Genomic DNA, 13808 nt, shown 5'->3' on the forward strand with positions numbered 1-13808 from the left:
ACCTCACAATTTGCTGGTACATCCCAGACACTGGACTGCTAAGCCATGGCCTTCACTGTAACTTGTGTCCAGCCATGAAACCAGCTATGAAGTGAGTATTGTTCAGGAAATGACTGCTGATGCCTTATTTACCAACATGCATGTATATCTGGACTCAGAAGATGTCATACCAGCATCCCACCAATTCTGTGCCTCTGGATGATGGTGAGACCCAATCAAAGATCAAGGTTAGGATGCTTTGGAACTGAATATTCAGACATCCTGAGCAGATATAAGACTCTCGATTACATAGACTGTGGAACTTTCCCCAGAGCTGCAGCTGCTGCTGCCACCATTACAGAATGTCTAATTACTGCAGTTCACGTAAAACCCCAAGCCCTATCCGCGACGTCAGACGCCGCGGCCTATGTAAGGCTGCCGCAGAGCCCAGGACTTTGCCTTGCAACGGGGTTCCTTGCGGTTCTCTGTTGCGTCGTGCCCCAGAGTGTGCTATTGCGTTAGCAACTCTGTTCCTGCCTGAGACTTGTTTCACTCCGTGCCCAAGTCTTGCTTCTGTCTGGCTTGCTCGTAGTAACCTGTTCTGCTTCAGTTCCAGCTCGGTTCCAGTAGCCAATCCTGCTTCAGCTCCTGTCTGGTTCCAGTAGCCAATCCTGCTTCAGCTCCTGTCTGGCTCCAGTAGCCAGTTCTGCTTCAAATCCTGTCTGGTTCCAGTAGCCAGGCCCGCTGCAGTTTCTGCTTGCTCCAGTTCCAGCCTGCTTCAGTTCCTGCTTGCTCCAGTTCCAGCCTGCTTCAGTACCTGCCCGACTCCTGATCCCTGCCTGCCTGCTCCAGCTTCCGTGATCTCCTAAGTCCCAGTGGCCGGGCTCCTACGGGCTCCTCCCGGGGGAGTACCAGCTTCCAGGGTGAAGCTCATGTCCAGCTCCTGCCTGGTATCCACCTCCCGACCTGTCACTCATTAGAGACTATAGTACACCTCTCCCCAGTCTCTCACAGGTCGGCCCAAGGGTCCACTAAACAGTTCACTCACAACAGATTGCAAGGCCATGGACTCGGCCGAGGTACCAGGATCCCAGGATCTTCTTGGGTTGGCTCTGCAGCTACAATAGCAACAACAATACCTGGATGTCCTGGCCAGATCCGTTGGGCAACTGGCTGCCCACGATACGCGTCCTTCGCCTGCTGTGGGTTTGAGACCCGAGGATGCAGCCTCACCCGTGACTCAGCTGCCACTGCCTTCCCGCTACGCTGGAGATGCTAAGATCTGCCGTGGGTTCTTAAACCAGTGTTTCGCATGCTTCTCCCTATTGCCCCGGCAGTTTCCCACGGATTCCGTCAAAGTAGCGAACATTCTCTCCCTGCTCGATGGAAAGGCCCTGGTGTGGGCCTCCCCCCTTTGGGAGCGTAACAATTCCTCCTTGGACGATTTGCAGCAGTTTGTCACCAATTTTCGCCAAGCCTTTGACAAACCAGCCCGCCAGGCCTCAGCCATATCAAAGTTGCTACAGCTTCGCCAAGGATCCCGTTCCTTGGCAGACTATGTGATGGACTTTAGAACTCTCACTCAGGAAGTAGGTTGGCAGGACGATAGCCTTAAAGCCATCTTTTTGGAAGGGTTGTCAGGGCGCATCAAAGATGAGATTGCCGCCCGGGAGCTCCTGGAAGATCTTAACGCCCTCATTGACATGGCTGCCCGCATCGACCGCCGCCTACAGCAGCGAGCACGAGAATTACGTACGACAAAACACAGCCCTGCCCGCAGTTCCTCACGCCCGCTGCCTTCACCCAGGCCTGCTCATCCTGATGTTTCTGCCTCAGAACCCATGCAGTTGGGACGTGCCCCGCTCTCCCCTGAGGAGAGACAACGCCACCGCTCGATGGGCTTGTGCCTTTACTGTGGTCAGAAAGGCCATTTCTTGGCACGCTGCCAGGAGCGTGCGGAAAACTCCGGAACCTAGGAGGTCGGGAGGAGCTCCTCCTAAGTTGTGCCATAGCTCCTCAGAGTATGATACCCATTACCTTGGAGTTTCCCGGAGGGTCTTTGGAAACCCTTGCCTTCCTGGATTCTGGAGCCAGAGGTAATTTTATCCAGCAAGACTTGGTCTCTGAACTGCAGATACCTACGCAGAAATGAGAGGTTCCGCTTTGAATTACCTCCATTCAAGGAACGCTCCTTCCAGGTCGCATATTGACTGCCACGGCTCCCATCACAGTCCGCACCGGAGCGATCCACTTGGAGGAGATAGCCTTCCTGATTCTTGAAAAGGCTGTCCACCCCGTGGTGCTGGGGCTGCCGTGGCTCCAAAAGCACTCGCCTGTGATCCAGTGGGATACTCTGCAAATCACTAAGTGGAGTCCCTATTGCCTCTCTCATTGTATGAAGGTTCCCAAGCCTCCAGCACTCCTGCTTTTGCACTCCACCCTTGGACCTCCAGCTCCATACGAGGACTTTACCGATGTCTTCTCAAAGACGAAAGCAGAAATCCTTCCGCAGCACCGTCCATATGACTGTGCTATCGACTTGTTGCCTGGAACTATGCCACCTCGGGGTAGGGTGTACCCCTTGTCCCTGCGTGAGACACGGGCCATGTCCGAGTACATCACAGAGAATTTAGCGAAAGGATTCATTCGCCCTTCAAAGTCGCCCGCCGGGGCAGGATTCTTTTTCGTCGGCAAGAAAGATGGCTCCCTGAGGCCCTGTATCGACTATCGAGGGCTCAACGCGATTACGAAATGGGACCGATACCCTCTCCCTTTGATACCAGAGCTACTTGATCGGTTCCAAGGCGCTAGAGTCTTCACTAAGTTGGATTTATGTGGGGCCTACAACTTAGTTAGAATCCGTCCCGGAGACGAATGGAAGACCGTGTTCAATACCCGGGATGGGCATTACGAATACCTCATAATGCCCTTTGGCCTTTGTAATGCCCCAGCGGTCTTCCAGCACCTGATGAACAAGGTGCTACGGGATCTACTCAACATCTGTGTGATCATCTACCTCGACGATCACACAGCCAGTCCATAGCCAGTCCTGCTTCAGCTCCTGTCTGGTTCCAGTAGCCAGTCCTGCTTCAGCTCCTGTCTGGTTCCCGTAGCCAATCCTGCTTCAGTTCCTGCCTGGTTCCCGTAGCCAGCCCTGCTTCAGCTCCTGTCTGGCTCCAGTAGCCAGTTCTGCTTCAACTCCTGTCTGGTTCCAGTAGTCAGTCCCACTGCAGTTTCTGCTTGCTCCAGTTCCAGGCTGCTTCAGTACCTGCCCAACTCCTGATCCCTGCCTGCCTGCTTCAGCTTCAGTGATCTCCTAAGTCCCAGTGGCCGGGCTCCTACGGGCTCCTCCCGGGGGAGTACCGGCTTCCAGGGTGAAGCTCACGTCCAGCTCCTGCCTGGTATCCGCCTCCCGACCTGTCACTCATTAGAGACTATAGTACACCTCTCCCCAGTCTCTCACAGGTCGGCCCAAGGGTCCATTAAACATTTCACTCACAACAATCCCAGTATTATTACTGAATCTTTCAACAAAACAACAAACTACCATAAAGAGAGAGCCCCCATCACAGCTAACAGGGGTTATAGAGCATTTCTCTCCATCTCAGATCCTTCTCATGTTTTCATTTAGATGGATAAGGACATGGATTACAGAATACAGATACTTAGTAGGATACAGTGCACTACTTTGGCAAAGTATAGTAACAGGTTAAACTAAACATTAGACAGTCCCAGTGAACACATGCCAATGTGACTGAAACGTCAGCAAAGATATCAAAACGGAGATAGTTTTACAATCTGTAAAACAGAAGTTTTAAAATACCTAACTGATCAGCAACTAATAAAACATTAATCTGTACTCTGTTCCTATATTTTCTACCCCTTTGTTAATGTTAAGCAGGGCTACCACATAACTGAGTAGTATGAGTGTTTAGGCCTGGTGTAGAACATTAGCTTTTCCATAGCATATGCACCTCACAAAGGGCAGAGCCCAGGTTCAATATAAGGAAACAATGCATCTCTGAAATTTTCAGCAACTGTGAAAGAAGGCTCAAATGGTTACCAGCGAAGAAGATTTTTTGGGACTGGGAGACACAGGAGAATTGTAAAGGGACGCAATCATGTTCATGATTCTTATAAATATGGTTCCACATCATCATTAGCCCATTTTTATTATAATAGTTTCAGGTGAGTCTATCTCTTTTGTTTTCTTGAGTTGTTTGTTCAACTCTATGATGAAAATAAAGAAAAATTAAAGAAAAGAAATTCTGAGACATAATTTCTTTCCAGAAGCTCAGGATGACAGAATACTTCCATCAGATATGGAAAATCATGCCAAAAACCCCTGAGCACCTCCAGCAGAGCTCTAAAACTTCAGAATACATTTTGGTTATGTGGGAGAGATTGTGGAATCATTGATTGAGTGATCTTAAGTCATTCTTTTGTATCTTTAATATCCTTTCCCAGATACAATTCCAGTCCTTTAGGGTGGTAGCTCTCAATCCAGTACTCAAGACCCATCTAGTGAATCTGGTTTTCAGGATGTCCCCAATAAATATGCATGAGATAGGTTTACATACAATAGAAGCAGTGCATACAAACCTCTCTCTTTAAAATGAGACTCTCTAAGTGGGTCCTAAGGACTGAAAAGTACAGCGTTAGTGTGATTGTATGGCCAGTAACCCTCTTCCAGGTCAAAATAAGTATTAGTTCCTTAGATCATTTTATCACTAATTTTAGTAAAATAGCTAACAGCTTAAAAGACTAATACTTATATTATTTTCCCTGATGCAGTGAAACCTGGTGTATGCCCAGTGTTGGTACAAAAATGTGGTCCTCCTCCAAGTGGAGAAATGTGCCAAAGTGATGATGACTGCCTCTGGAACCAAAAGTGCTGTGCAGCTAATTGCCTGGATCCTGAACCAGGTAAGAAACAGAGAATAGAATAATAGATGAAGATTACATCAAAGCCTGTCTAGTCTGCCCATTTTTCCTTCCTGCTGCAAATATCACAGTTTCTAGTTGATCTAGTTGATCTAGTTGACCTAGTTGATCTAGTTGACCTTTTCCGCAAGTCAGGATCCTTTCTGCTTGTCCCGCACTTTCTTGAAATCTGATACTGTTTTTATTATTAATTTTTATATACCAAAGTTTCATGAGAACATATCACATCAGTTTACATTAGTTAACAAATATTCATTTAAAAATATTTGCATTTCCAAAATGAAATGAAGAGAAGTAAATACAAAGTTTCATAATAAACTAATAAAAACAAATAAAATAGTAAAATAATTAATCATAAAATTTAAACAGTTAAAGAAGCAGAACAGTAAGAGCAGAGATAATACAATTAACTAAATATTTATATTAAAGGGGGTATATAATCCTTAGGTTAAAACTCTTGGAAGGCTTGTTTGAATTGCCATGTTTTAATACCGTTTTTAAATATTTTAATGTCCGATTCCATCCTTTTCACTGTCACCATCTCCACTGGGAGGCTCTTCCATGCATCTGCTACCCTTTCTGTAAAAAAAAATAAAATAAAAATAAAAAAATGTCCTTATGTTACTCCCATGTTCCTCCCATGACCCTTTGTTCTAGAACTTCCTTTCCACTGAAAAACAGCGTGTCTCTTCTGTTTTATTTATACCATTAAGGTATTTGAATATGTCTGGTCTATCTGCCCCCTCCTCACCCATCTTTTCCTCTCGGATATACAAAATCTGGAACGTGTCACAAATTTGCATGTCATCCTTGCTCAGGGGCCCCAGGCTAATCTTCTCCATTTCATTCCCATTTATGGAAGGCGTTACAGATCTTCTCTGCATTCAGGGCTCAGAGCATCAGTCAGAGGCCATATCCCAGCTTACACCGAAATGACAGCATGATAGGTGGTTTCCTGGTTTAGGTGAAGAATAAATATTGTACTTTTATGGTAAAAGCAGGACAAATTATTTGCAAAAGTCTACGAGTCAATTTGTGTCTGTTACCTGACAGTTAAACTTCCTGCAGCGTCTGAAAGGGAAGAAAATTCCACAGAAACAAACTTTTCAATCACAAACTTGTGCCTAGGATGCTATGAAATGTTGGCCCAGTCCTTAAATGTAACATTTTAAGGTAAACGTTCCACAGCGTCTTTTTCAGGACATTTAATCTTTGGGCAAAAGAATGTGCTATTTTAAAATTATGCAAGAAAACTGCCTTACGGGCTTTTTCCATTGCCTTGTTCTATTTTTATCAGAAATGTAAACTGGGGCCTTAGGGTCACTGTAAATCCTGAGCTGGGATTCTCCAATAAAAAACCTTCCCTTTGCTAGGCTATAGCGTAGGTTCAGTTTGGGTTTGGCTTTGCAAAGAGAACATAAGAACATAAGAAATTGCCATGCTGGGTCAAACCAAGGGTCCATCAAGCCCAGCATCCTGTTTCCAACAGAGGCCAAACCAGGCCACAAGAACCTGGCAATTACCCAAACACCAAGAAGATCCCATACTACTGATGCAATTAATAGCAGTGGCTATTCCCTAAGTAAACTTGATTAATAGCAGTTAATAGACTTCTCCTCCAAGGACTTATCCAAACCTTTTTTGAACCCAGCTACACTAACTGCACTAACCACATCCTCTGGCAACAAATTCCAGAGCTTAATTGTGCTTTGAGTGAAAAAGAATTTTCTCAGATTAGTCTTAATTGTGCTACTTGCTAACCTCATGGAATGCCCCTTAGTCCTTCTATTATCCGAAAGTGTAAATAACTGATTCACATCTACTCATTCAAGACCTCGCATGATCTTAAAGACCTCTATCATATTCCCCCTCAGCCGTCTCTCCAAGCTGAACAGCCCTAACCTCTTCAGCCTTTCCTCATAGGGGAGCTGTTCCATCCCCTTTATCATTTTGGTTGCCCTTCTCTGTACCTTCTCCATCGCAACTATATCATTTTTGAGATGTGGTGACCAGAATTGTACACAGTATTCAAGGTGTACATAATACAGAGGCATTAAGACAGTTTCTGTTTAAATAATCATTCCCTTTCTAATAATTCCTAACATTCTGTTTGCTTTTTTGACTGCTGCAGCACACTGAGCCGATGATTTTAAAGTATTATCCACTATGATGCCTTGATCTTTTTCCTGGGTGATAGTTCCTAATATGGAACCTAACATCGTGTAACTACAGCAAGGTTTATTTTTCCCTATGTGCAACACCTTGCACTTGTCCACATTAAATATCATCTGCCATTTGGATGCCCAATCTTCCAGTCTTGCAAGGTCCTCCTGTAATGTATCACAATCCACTTGTGATTTAACTACTCTGAATAATTTTGTATGATCCCCAAATTTGATAACCTCAAATTTGATAACCTCCTTTCCAGATCATTTATATATCTATATTGAAAAGCACTGGGTCAAATACAGCTACCTGAGGCACTCCACTATTTACCCTTTTGCACTGGGAAAATTGTCCATTTAATCCTACTCTCTGTATCCTGTCTTTTAACCAGTTTGTAATCCACAAAAGGGCATCGCCTCCTATCCCATGATTTTTTAGTTTTCTTAGAAGCCTCTCATGAGGGACTTTGTCAAACACCTTCTGAAAATCCAAATACACTACATCTACCGGTTCACCTTTATCCACATGTTTATTAACCCCTTCAAAAAAATGAAGCAGATTTGTTAGGCAAGACTTCCCTTGGGTAAATCCATGTTGATTGTGTTCCATTAAACGATGTCTTTCTATATGCTCTACGATTTTGATCTTTAGAATAGTTTCCACTATTTTTCCCGGCACTGAAGTCAGGCTCACTGTGTGATGAGTACACTGGGGATTTTTCCTCCCAGAATAGTCCTTGATATGGGAAGCTATGGGGTGGATTTATCAAAATGCGGTACGTACCGCATGCGATAGTAAAAGGGGCGTGGTGTATGCTAACGGACCGCATCGCAAATGGCGAAGGTACTCACCGCATGGTCCCGGCTGCTATCGCAGAACCTAACGCATCTGAAAGAGGTGTTGTTAAAATTGGCGTTATGGCTCTGCGATACCTCTTCGCAGGCAGGCTAACCCAGCCCACTCTCCGTCCAGGTTTTGCATTTGCATCCTCTCTCCGCCCCTACTCCTCCCTGTTTCTGCATTTGCATCGCACCATACGATATGGTGCGATCGCATGCGGTAAACACGTTTTCGCATGTCTTAAAGGCCTATCGCATGCGAAAACGTGGCTTTTTCGCATGCGATAAGCCCTTAACGCATGCGAAAACGCCTTACCGCATTTTGAAAAATGACCCCCTATGTTTGTTATGGGTGAATAGAGTTATCTAGCCCATTCTCAAGTTTGTAAGTACTAAACACAGACTTGGGTGTTTAATGCAGAGAATTAAGCCTATGATATTGTAAACCAGTGAGGGTCTCAGAAAAGTCCCATCAAGCAAACTGGAGGATATATAGAATTTTTTCCTGGAAGAATGGTGGCTATAGTTCCCTAATCATGCAAAAGCAAGTGGCAGGATCACAGGATACCTAGACCAGAGGCAATTGGGAGCCCCATGAAATTCTCAGGCAGCTATAAGCAGCACAACATGAGTGGGCAGTGGTCATGAACAAATGAATAGCCTGAGGCTGCTGTAAGTATCATATCCCAGGTGCTTATTATTTTATTACCCTTCAGCCAGTTGTTGTCTTCACCCTGTCTTTCCTCTATTCCAGAGAACCCTGGATTCTGTCCAAATGACCTAAGAAAAGATGATCAGTGTCCTCCTGAGACTCCGCTTGTGCCTCTCTGCCGCAGTGATAGCGAGTGCCAACCAAACGAGAAGTGCTGCTTCTTTGGCTGCAGGAGGCAGTGTGTGAAAGCTTTGGCAGGTATCCGTGTGTGTGGCACACTCGCGGTTCAGGTCAAGGCTATGCAATTTTTCTCATTGTGCACTTTGGGGGAAGTCGGAGTTGGTTTTTGAGCTGGTTTGAATCTGGCTATGCTCCTTTATGCCACAGTTGAACTGGCCCACCAAACCTTATCAAAGTCTAGTAGGAAAATTTAGTTAGGGACAGATACAGTTCAAACTCAGCTTTGATGACTTTTAGGCGGCACGTCAATTTTTGACCCTTTCAAGCATCTTAAGACAACCAGAAACTCAGGAAGTTAAATGAAATATAATGATGATTTTGAAGTAACAGAGGTACCAGTTATCATATATTGGAATGGTGAACTCCCATGGGTCAGAAGGCTGGGTTAGAAGGAGGGGAGGGGGCATTGAGGAGAAGGCAGAGGGAAAGGAAGAATGGAAGAAAGAGAGGAGAAAGAGGGGGAAAAAAAGAGATGGAATTCAGATCCTTATATCCTCAAGAAGCATATGCTTTAGATTCTCTCCTCTTCTAGTACCCCCCTCCCTCCCGTCATCTTCTCCCCTCCCTTTACACTTTTACAAGCACCCCTTCCCCCCACTCACAACATCCTGTCATAACTTCCTTGTGTGGAACATAACAGTCTCCATTAAAATGAGATTTCAATTTTGATACATCTCGGACAAAAAGCCACTGGTTCACAAAATCTTTCACAAGCCTTGTATAGGATGGCCAGCAAAGCGAACACCATTAAATTCAAACCCAGAGCAGCTGAAAATGATGTGGGAATTTCTATTTAAAATAAAACCCTTCTGTTCCATCCCACATCAGGGGGCAAGGGTGGGTGGGTCCAACATCAACTAGAAAAATGGACAATTCAATCACAGATGAGGTTTAATGTATGGAGAGTTGAATCTAGGCCACACATTCTACAGAATTCTGAATGTGCCAATGCTTGCCAGAACAAAAGACGAAAATAATATGTTTGTAGGTGCTCTAATCAATTAAAGACCAAACATGAAAGTTCAGTGCCGAACTGCTATTTATAGGCAGTACTGTAAGTTAGTTGGCATGTCAGCTGGTTAGCAAGATTCAAAGCTTTTCCAAAAATCCCTTAGGAGCATCTCTTTCTTTCACAGGTTTAGCAAACAAATAAATATAAATCATCCAGGAAAATCTAGAAACAGAGAACATGACAGCAGATAAAGATCACAAGGCCCATTGATGTCTAACCTGACTTTCTCTTACCTGAAACTAAGGACTTTCTCTGCTTATCCCATTTTCTCTTATAGGGGGTCATTTATCAAAGTGCTATATGGAGTTTTCGCATGCAAAAAACACCATTATACAGCCACACAAGACCTGATAATTTTAGACCTAACCAGACATATTTAAAATGTTAGCCAGATAACTTTAATAAAGGTTATTCAATGGTCCCTTTATCCTACTGAATATCCAGGACAAGTTATTCGGCTAACTTGTCCACTAAATAGCTTACTGAATATTGGCCTCGAGGTATATAACCATTCCTTGTCTTTCTGCTACACCTGTCCAGAAACGCTTGGGATTCATCCCTTTTCTCTTTGCTGATGGAGGCAAAATGCCCTTTTAATTAATTATTGCACTGTTGGACCCCCTCAGTACTCAGTACTCTCTACCTCCAACTGCTGTGAGGTTTGCCCTGAGATACCGGAAACCCTTGAAAGCTGTTTGGAAAAGTTTTTCTGATTTGGCATCTCTATTTGGGCCAGGCTCTCAGCCAGAAGGCTGAAGGAACGAGCCCACCTTAGATTTGCTCCCACCCCTCCCAGCAGAGGTCGTGGTAGAGCGTAACGGCAGTTAAATTCGGAAGCCGTTTTACCAGAGAGGGTTCCTCTTTAAACTTTTCCTTTTCTTCAAAACATATGACACACCTGAACAAGGTAAGACTCACCTTAACAGAATATACTTAATGGAAAAAGAGATGACCGAGCTAAATTTACAATGTCCTGTCTGTGGGGGATCGCGCTGCGTCTGAAGGCTCCTCAGTATGTGCAGCCTGCTCGGCAAACATCTTTTTTTAAAGAAAGAACACCATACAGGCAGCAAGAAGCAGATTTCAATGAAGTCAGCTAAATCCAAGCGCTCAAACTCTGGCGATGAAACAGCAGGGGCAGCCTTTTCGAAACAAAATAGGCCGTTGCGACAGAGGAGCAGCACCCTTGTGCTGGAAATTTAGAGCCGAGGGAAGAGATGCCTGGACCTAGCGATCCCAGTTTAGTTCACAAGTATTCGGTGTTTCAGTCATCGCGATTTTTTTTAATTTTATGCAATTTGCCTTTCAAGCGTGGCAACATCTAAACATGTCAGAGGTAGGGAGAAATGAGTGACAATGTGCAGTCCGACCCTCGTCCTTTACATTTAGCTAATCAAGCCAAAAGAGCAAAATTCATAGGTGATCACGATTATGCCTTTAAACAAGAAAGAAATGTGGAATCTGAGAGTGATGATGATTTTCCACAGGAAGCAGAATGTATTGCTGAAGAAGATGAGGACGTACTAATACGTTTATTCCATAGGGATGATCTATTGTCTTTAATTTCTCAAGTAAATACATCTTTAGGGCTTGCGGAACACAAGTCTGTGGCACCAGAGAATTCGGATCCTATTCTCAAAGGCCTCGCACTTCTTTTTTCTTACGCTCAGGAATCGAGAGAATGAATTTGTCAGAATGGGAAATGCCAGACTCTGGACTAAAGTATATAAAACATTGTTCCAGGCTGTACCCACTTCCTCCAGATATGGCACATTTTTTCCAGATATTCTGTGTAATACTAGTTACATTAATTTCAGCGGTCTCTAGAAGAACTACTAACCCCCTAGAGGGAGGGGTTTCCTTAAAGGGCTGTCAAGATAAAAAGGTGAACATAAGAACGTGCCATACTGGGTCAGACCATGGGTCCATCAAGCCCAGCATCCTGTTTCCAACAGTGGCCAATCCAGGCCATAAGAACCTGGCAAGTACCCAAAAACTAAGTCTATTCCATGTTACTGTTGCTAGTAATAGCAGTGGCTAATTAATAGCAGGTAATGGACTTCTCCTCCAAGAACTTATCCAATCCTTTTTTAAACACAGCTATACTAACTGCACTAACCACATCCTCTGGCAACAAATTCCAGAGTTTAATTGTGCGTTGAGTGAAAAAGAACTTTCTCCGATTAGTTTTAAATGTGCCATATGCTAACTTCATGGAGTGCACCCTAGTCTTTCTATTATCCGAAAGAGTAAATAACCGATTCACATCTACCCGTTCTACACCTCTCATGATTTTAAACACCTCTATCATATCCCCCCTCAGCCGTCTCTTCTCCAAGCTGAAAAGTCCTAACCTCTTTAGTCTTTCCTCATAGGGGAGCTGTTCCATCCCCTTTATTATTTTGGTTGCCCTTCTCTGTACCTTCTCCATCGCAACTATATCTTTTTTGAGATGCGGCGACCAGAATTGTACACAGTATTCAAGGTGCGGTCTCACCATGGAGCGATACAGAGGCATTATGACATTTTCTGTTTTATTCACCATTCCCTTTCTAGTAATTCCCAACATTCTGTTTGCTTTTTTGACTGCTGTAGCACACTGAACCGATAGTGCAGGGAAGAGAGTTTTAGGTTTGTTAGGAACTGGGCTTCATTTTGGGGAAGGGGGGGTGGCCTTTTCTGAAAGGATGGGCTCCACCTTAACCAGGGTGGAACCAGGCTGCTGGCACTAACCTTTAAAAAGGAGATAGTACAGCTTTTAAACTAGATGATGGGGAAAGCCAACAGTCACTCAGAGGTACCTGGTTCAGAATGATGTATCTTTGACAGATACTAAGAGAACAGGTAAAATAGGGCATAAGAACATAAGAAAATGCCATACTGGGTCAGACCAAGGGTCCATCAAGCCCAGCATCCTGTTTCCAACAGTGGCCAATCCAGGCCATAAGAACCTGGCAAGTTCCCAAAAACTAAGTCTATTCTATGTTACCATTGCTAATGTCAGTGGCTATTCTCTAAGGGGCGGATTTTAAGAGCCCTGCTCGCCTAAATCCGCCTAAATCCGGGTGGATTTAGGCGAGCAGGGCCCTGTGCGCCGGTGCGCCTATTTTACATAGGCCTACCGGCGCGCGCAGAGCCCCGGGACTCTCGTGTCCCGGGGTTTTCAGAGGGGGGCGTGTTGGGGGCGGGCCCGATCCGCGCGGCGTTTTCGGGGCGTGTCGGGAGCGTTTCGGGGGCGGGCCCGGGGGCATGGTTATGGCCCGGGGCGGTCGGGGGTGTGGCCGCGCCCTCCAGACCTGCCCCCAGGTCGCGTCCCGGCGCGCTAGCGGCCTGCTGGTGCGCGGGGATTTACGTCTCCCTCTGGGAGGCGTAAATCCCCCGACAAAGGTAAGGGGGGGGGTTTAGACAGGGCCGGGCGGGTGGGTTAGGTAGAGGAAGAGAGGGGAAGGTGAGGGGAGGGCCTCGGAGGGAACGGAGGTAGGCTGCATGGCTCGGCGCTCGCCGGCTATACAGAATCGGTAGCCTTGCGCGCGCCGATCCAGGATTTTAGCGGCTACGCGAGTATCTACTAAAATCCAACGTACTTTTGTTTGCGCCTGATGCGCCAACAGAAGTACGCCAAATCGCGCTTTCTGAAAATCTACCCCTAAGTGAACTTAATAGCAGGTAATGGACTTCTCCTCCAAGAACTTATCCAATCCTTTTTTAAACACAGCTATACTAACTGCACTAACCACATCCTCTGGTAACAAATTCCAGAGTTTAATTGTGCGTTGAGTAAAAAAGAACTTTCTCCGATTAGTTTTAAATGTGCCCCTTGCAATAAATGCCAAAGTGGACCAGGTGTCTTTAAGTAAAGTGCAGAAAGATTCCAAATTACCCCTCTCAACTGATGATCAGGTTAATACAAACAAAAAGCATTCTTTGAAATGTCTGTATCCTAATCCTAGAAATCTAAAAAACAAGATGGGAGAGT

The 13808-nt window shown here is 45.1% G+C and overlaps 1 protein-coding gene and 1 non-coding gene across 3 annotated transcripts in view; one reads left to right on the top strand and one right to left on the bottom strand.

Annotated features, from left to right (window-relative positions):
- Positions 1–13808, top strand: part of LOC115088269 (WAP four-disulfide core domain protein 8-like) — a 71885-nt gene that overhangs the window by 39547 nt on the left and 18530 nt on the right. The window contains exons 4-5 of one of the 2 annotated variants that reach the window (XM_029596385.1): positions 4774–4905; positions 8683–8838. In XM_029596385.1, coding sequence (XP_029452245.1) covers positions 4774–4905; positions 8683–8838 — 288 coding nt within the window. The remainder of the gene's footprint in view (positions 1–4773; positions 4906–8682; positions 8839–13808) is intronic. The other variant, XM_029596386.1, reaches the window with a different exon arrangement.
- LOC115088889 lies at positions 5697–5801 on the bottom strand. The gene has a single exon (XR_003855963.1). It is a non-coding gene; the product is annotated as a U6 spliceosomal RNA (small nuclear RNA).

Source organism: Rhinatrema bivittatum, chromosome 3, assembly GCF_901001135.1.
Source record: "Rhinatrema bivittatum chromosome 3, aRhiBiv1.1, whole genome shotgun sequence".
NCBI lineage: Eukaryota > Metazoa > Chordata > Amphibia > Gymnophiona > Rhinatrematidae > Rhinatrema > Rhinatrema bivittatum.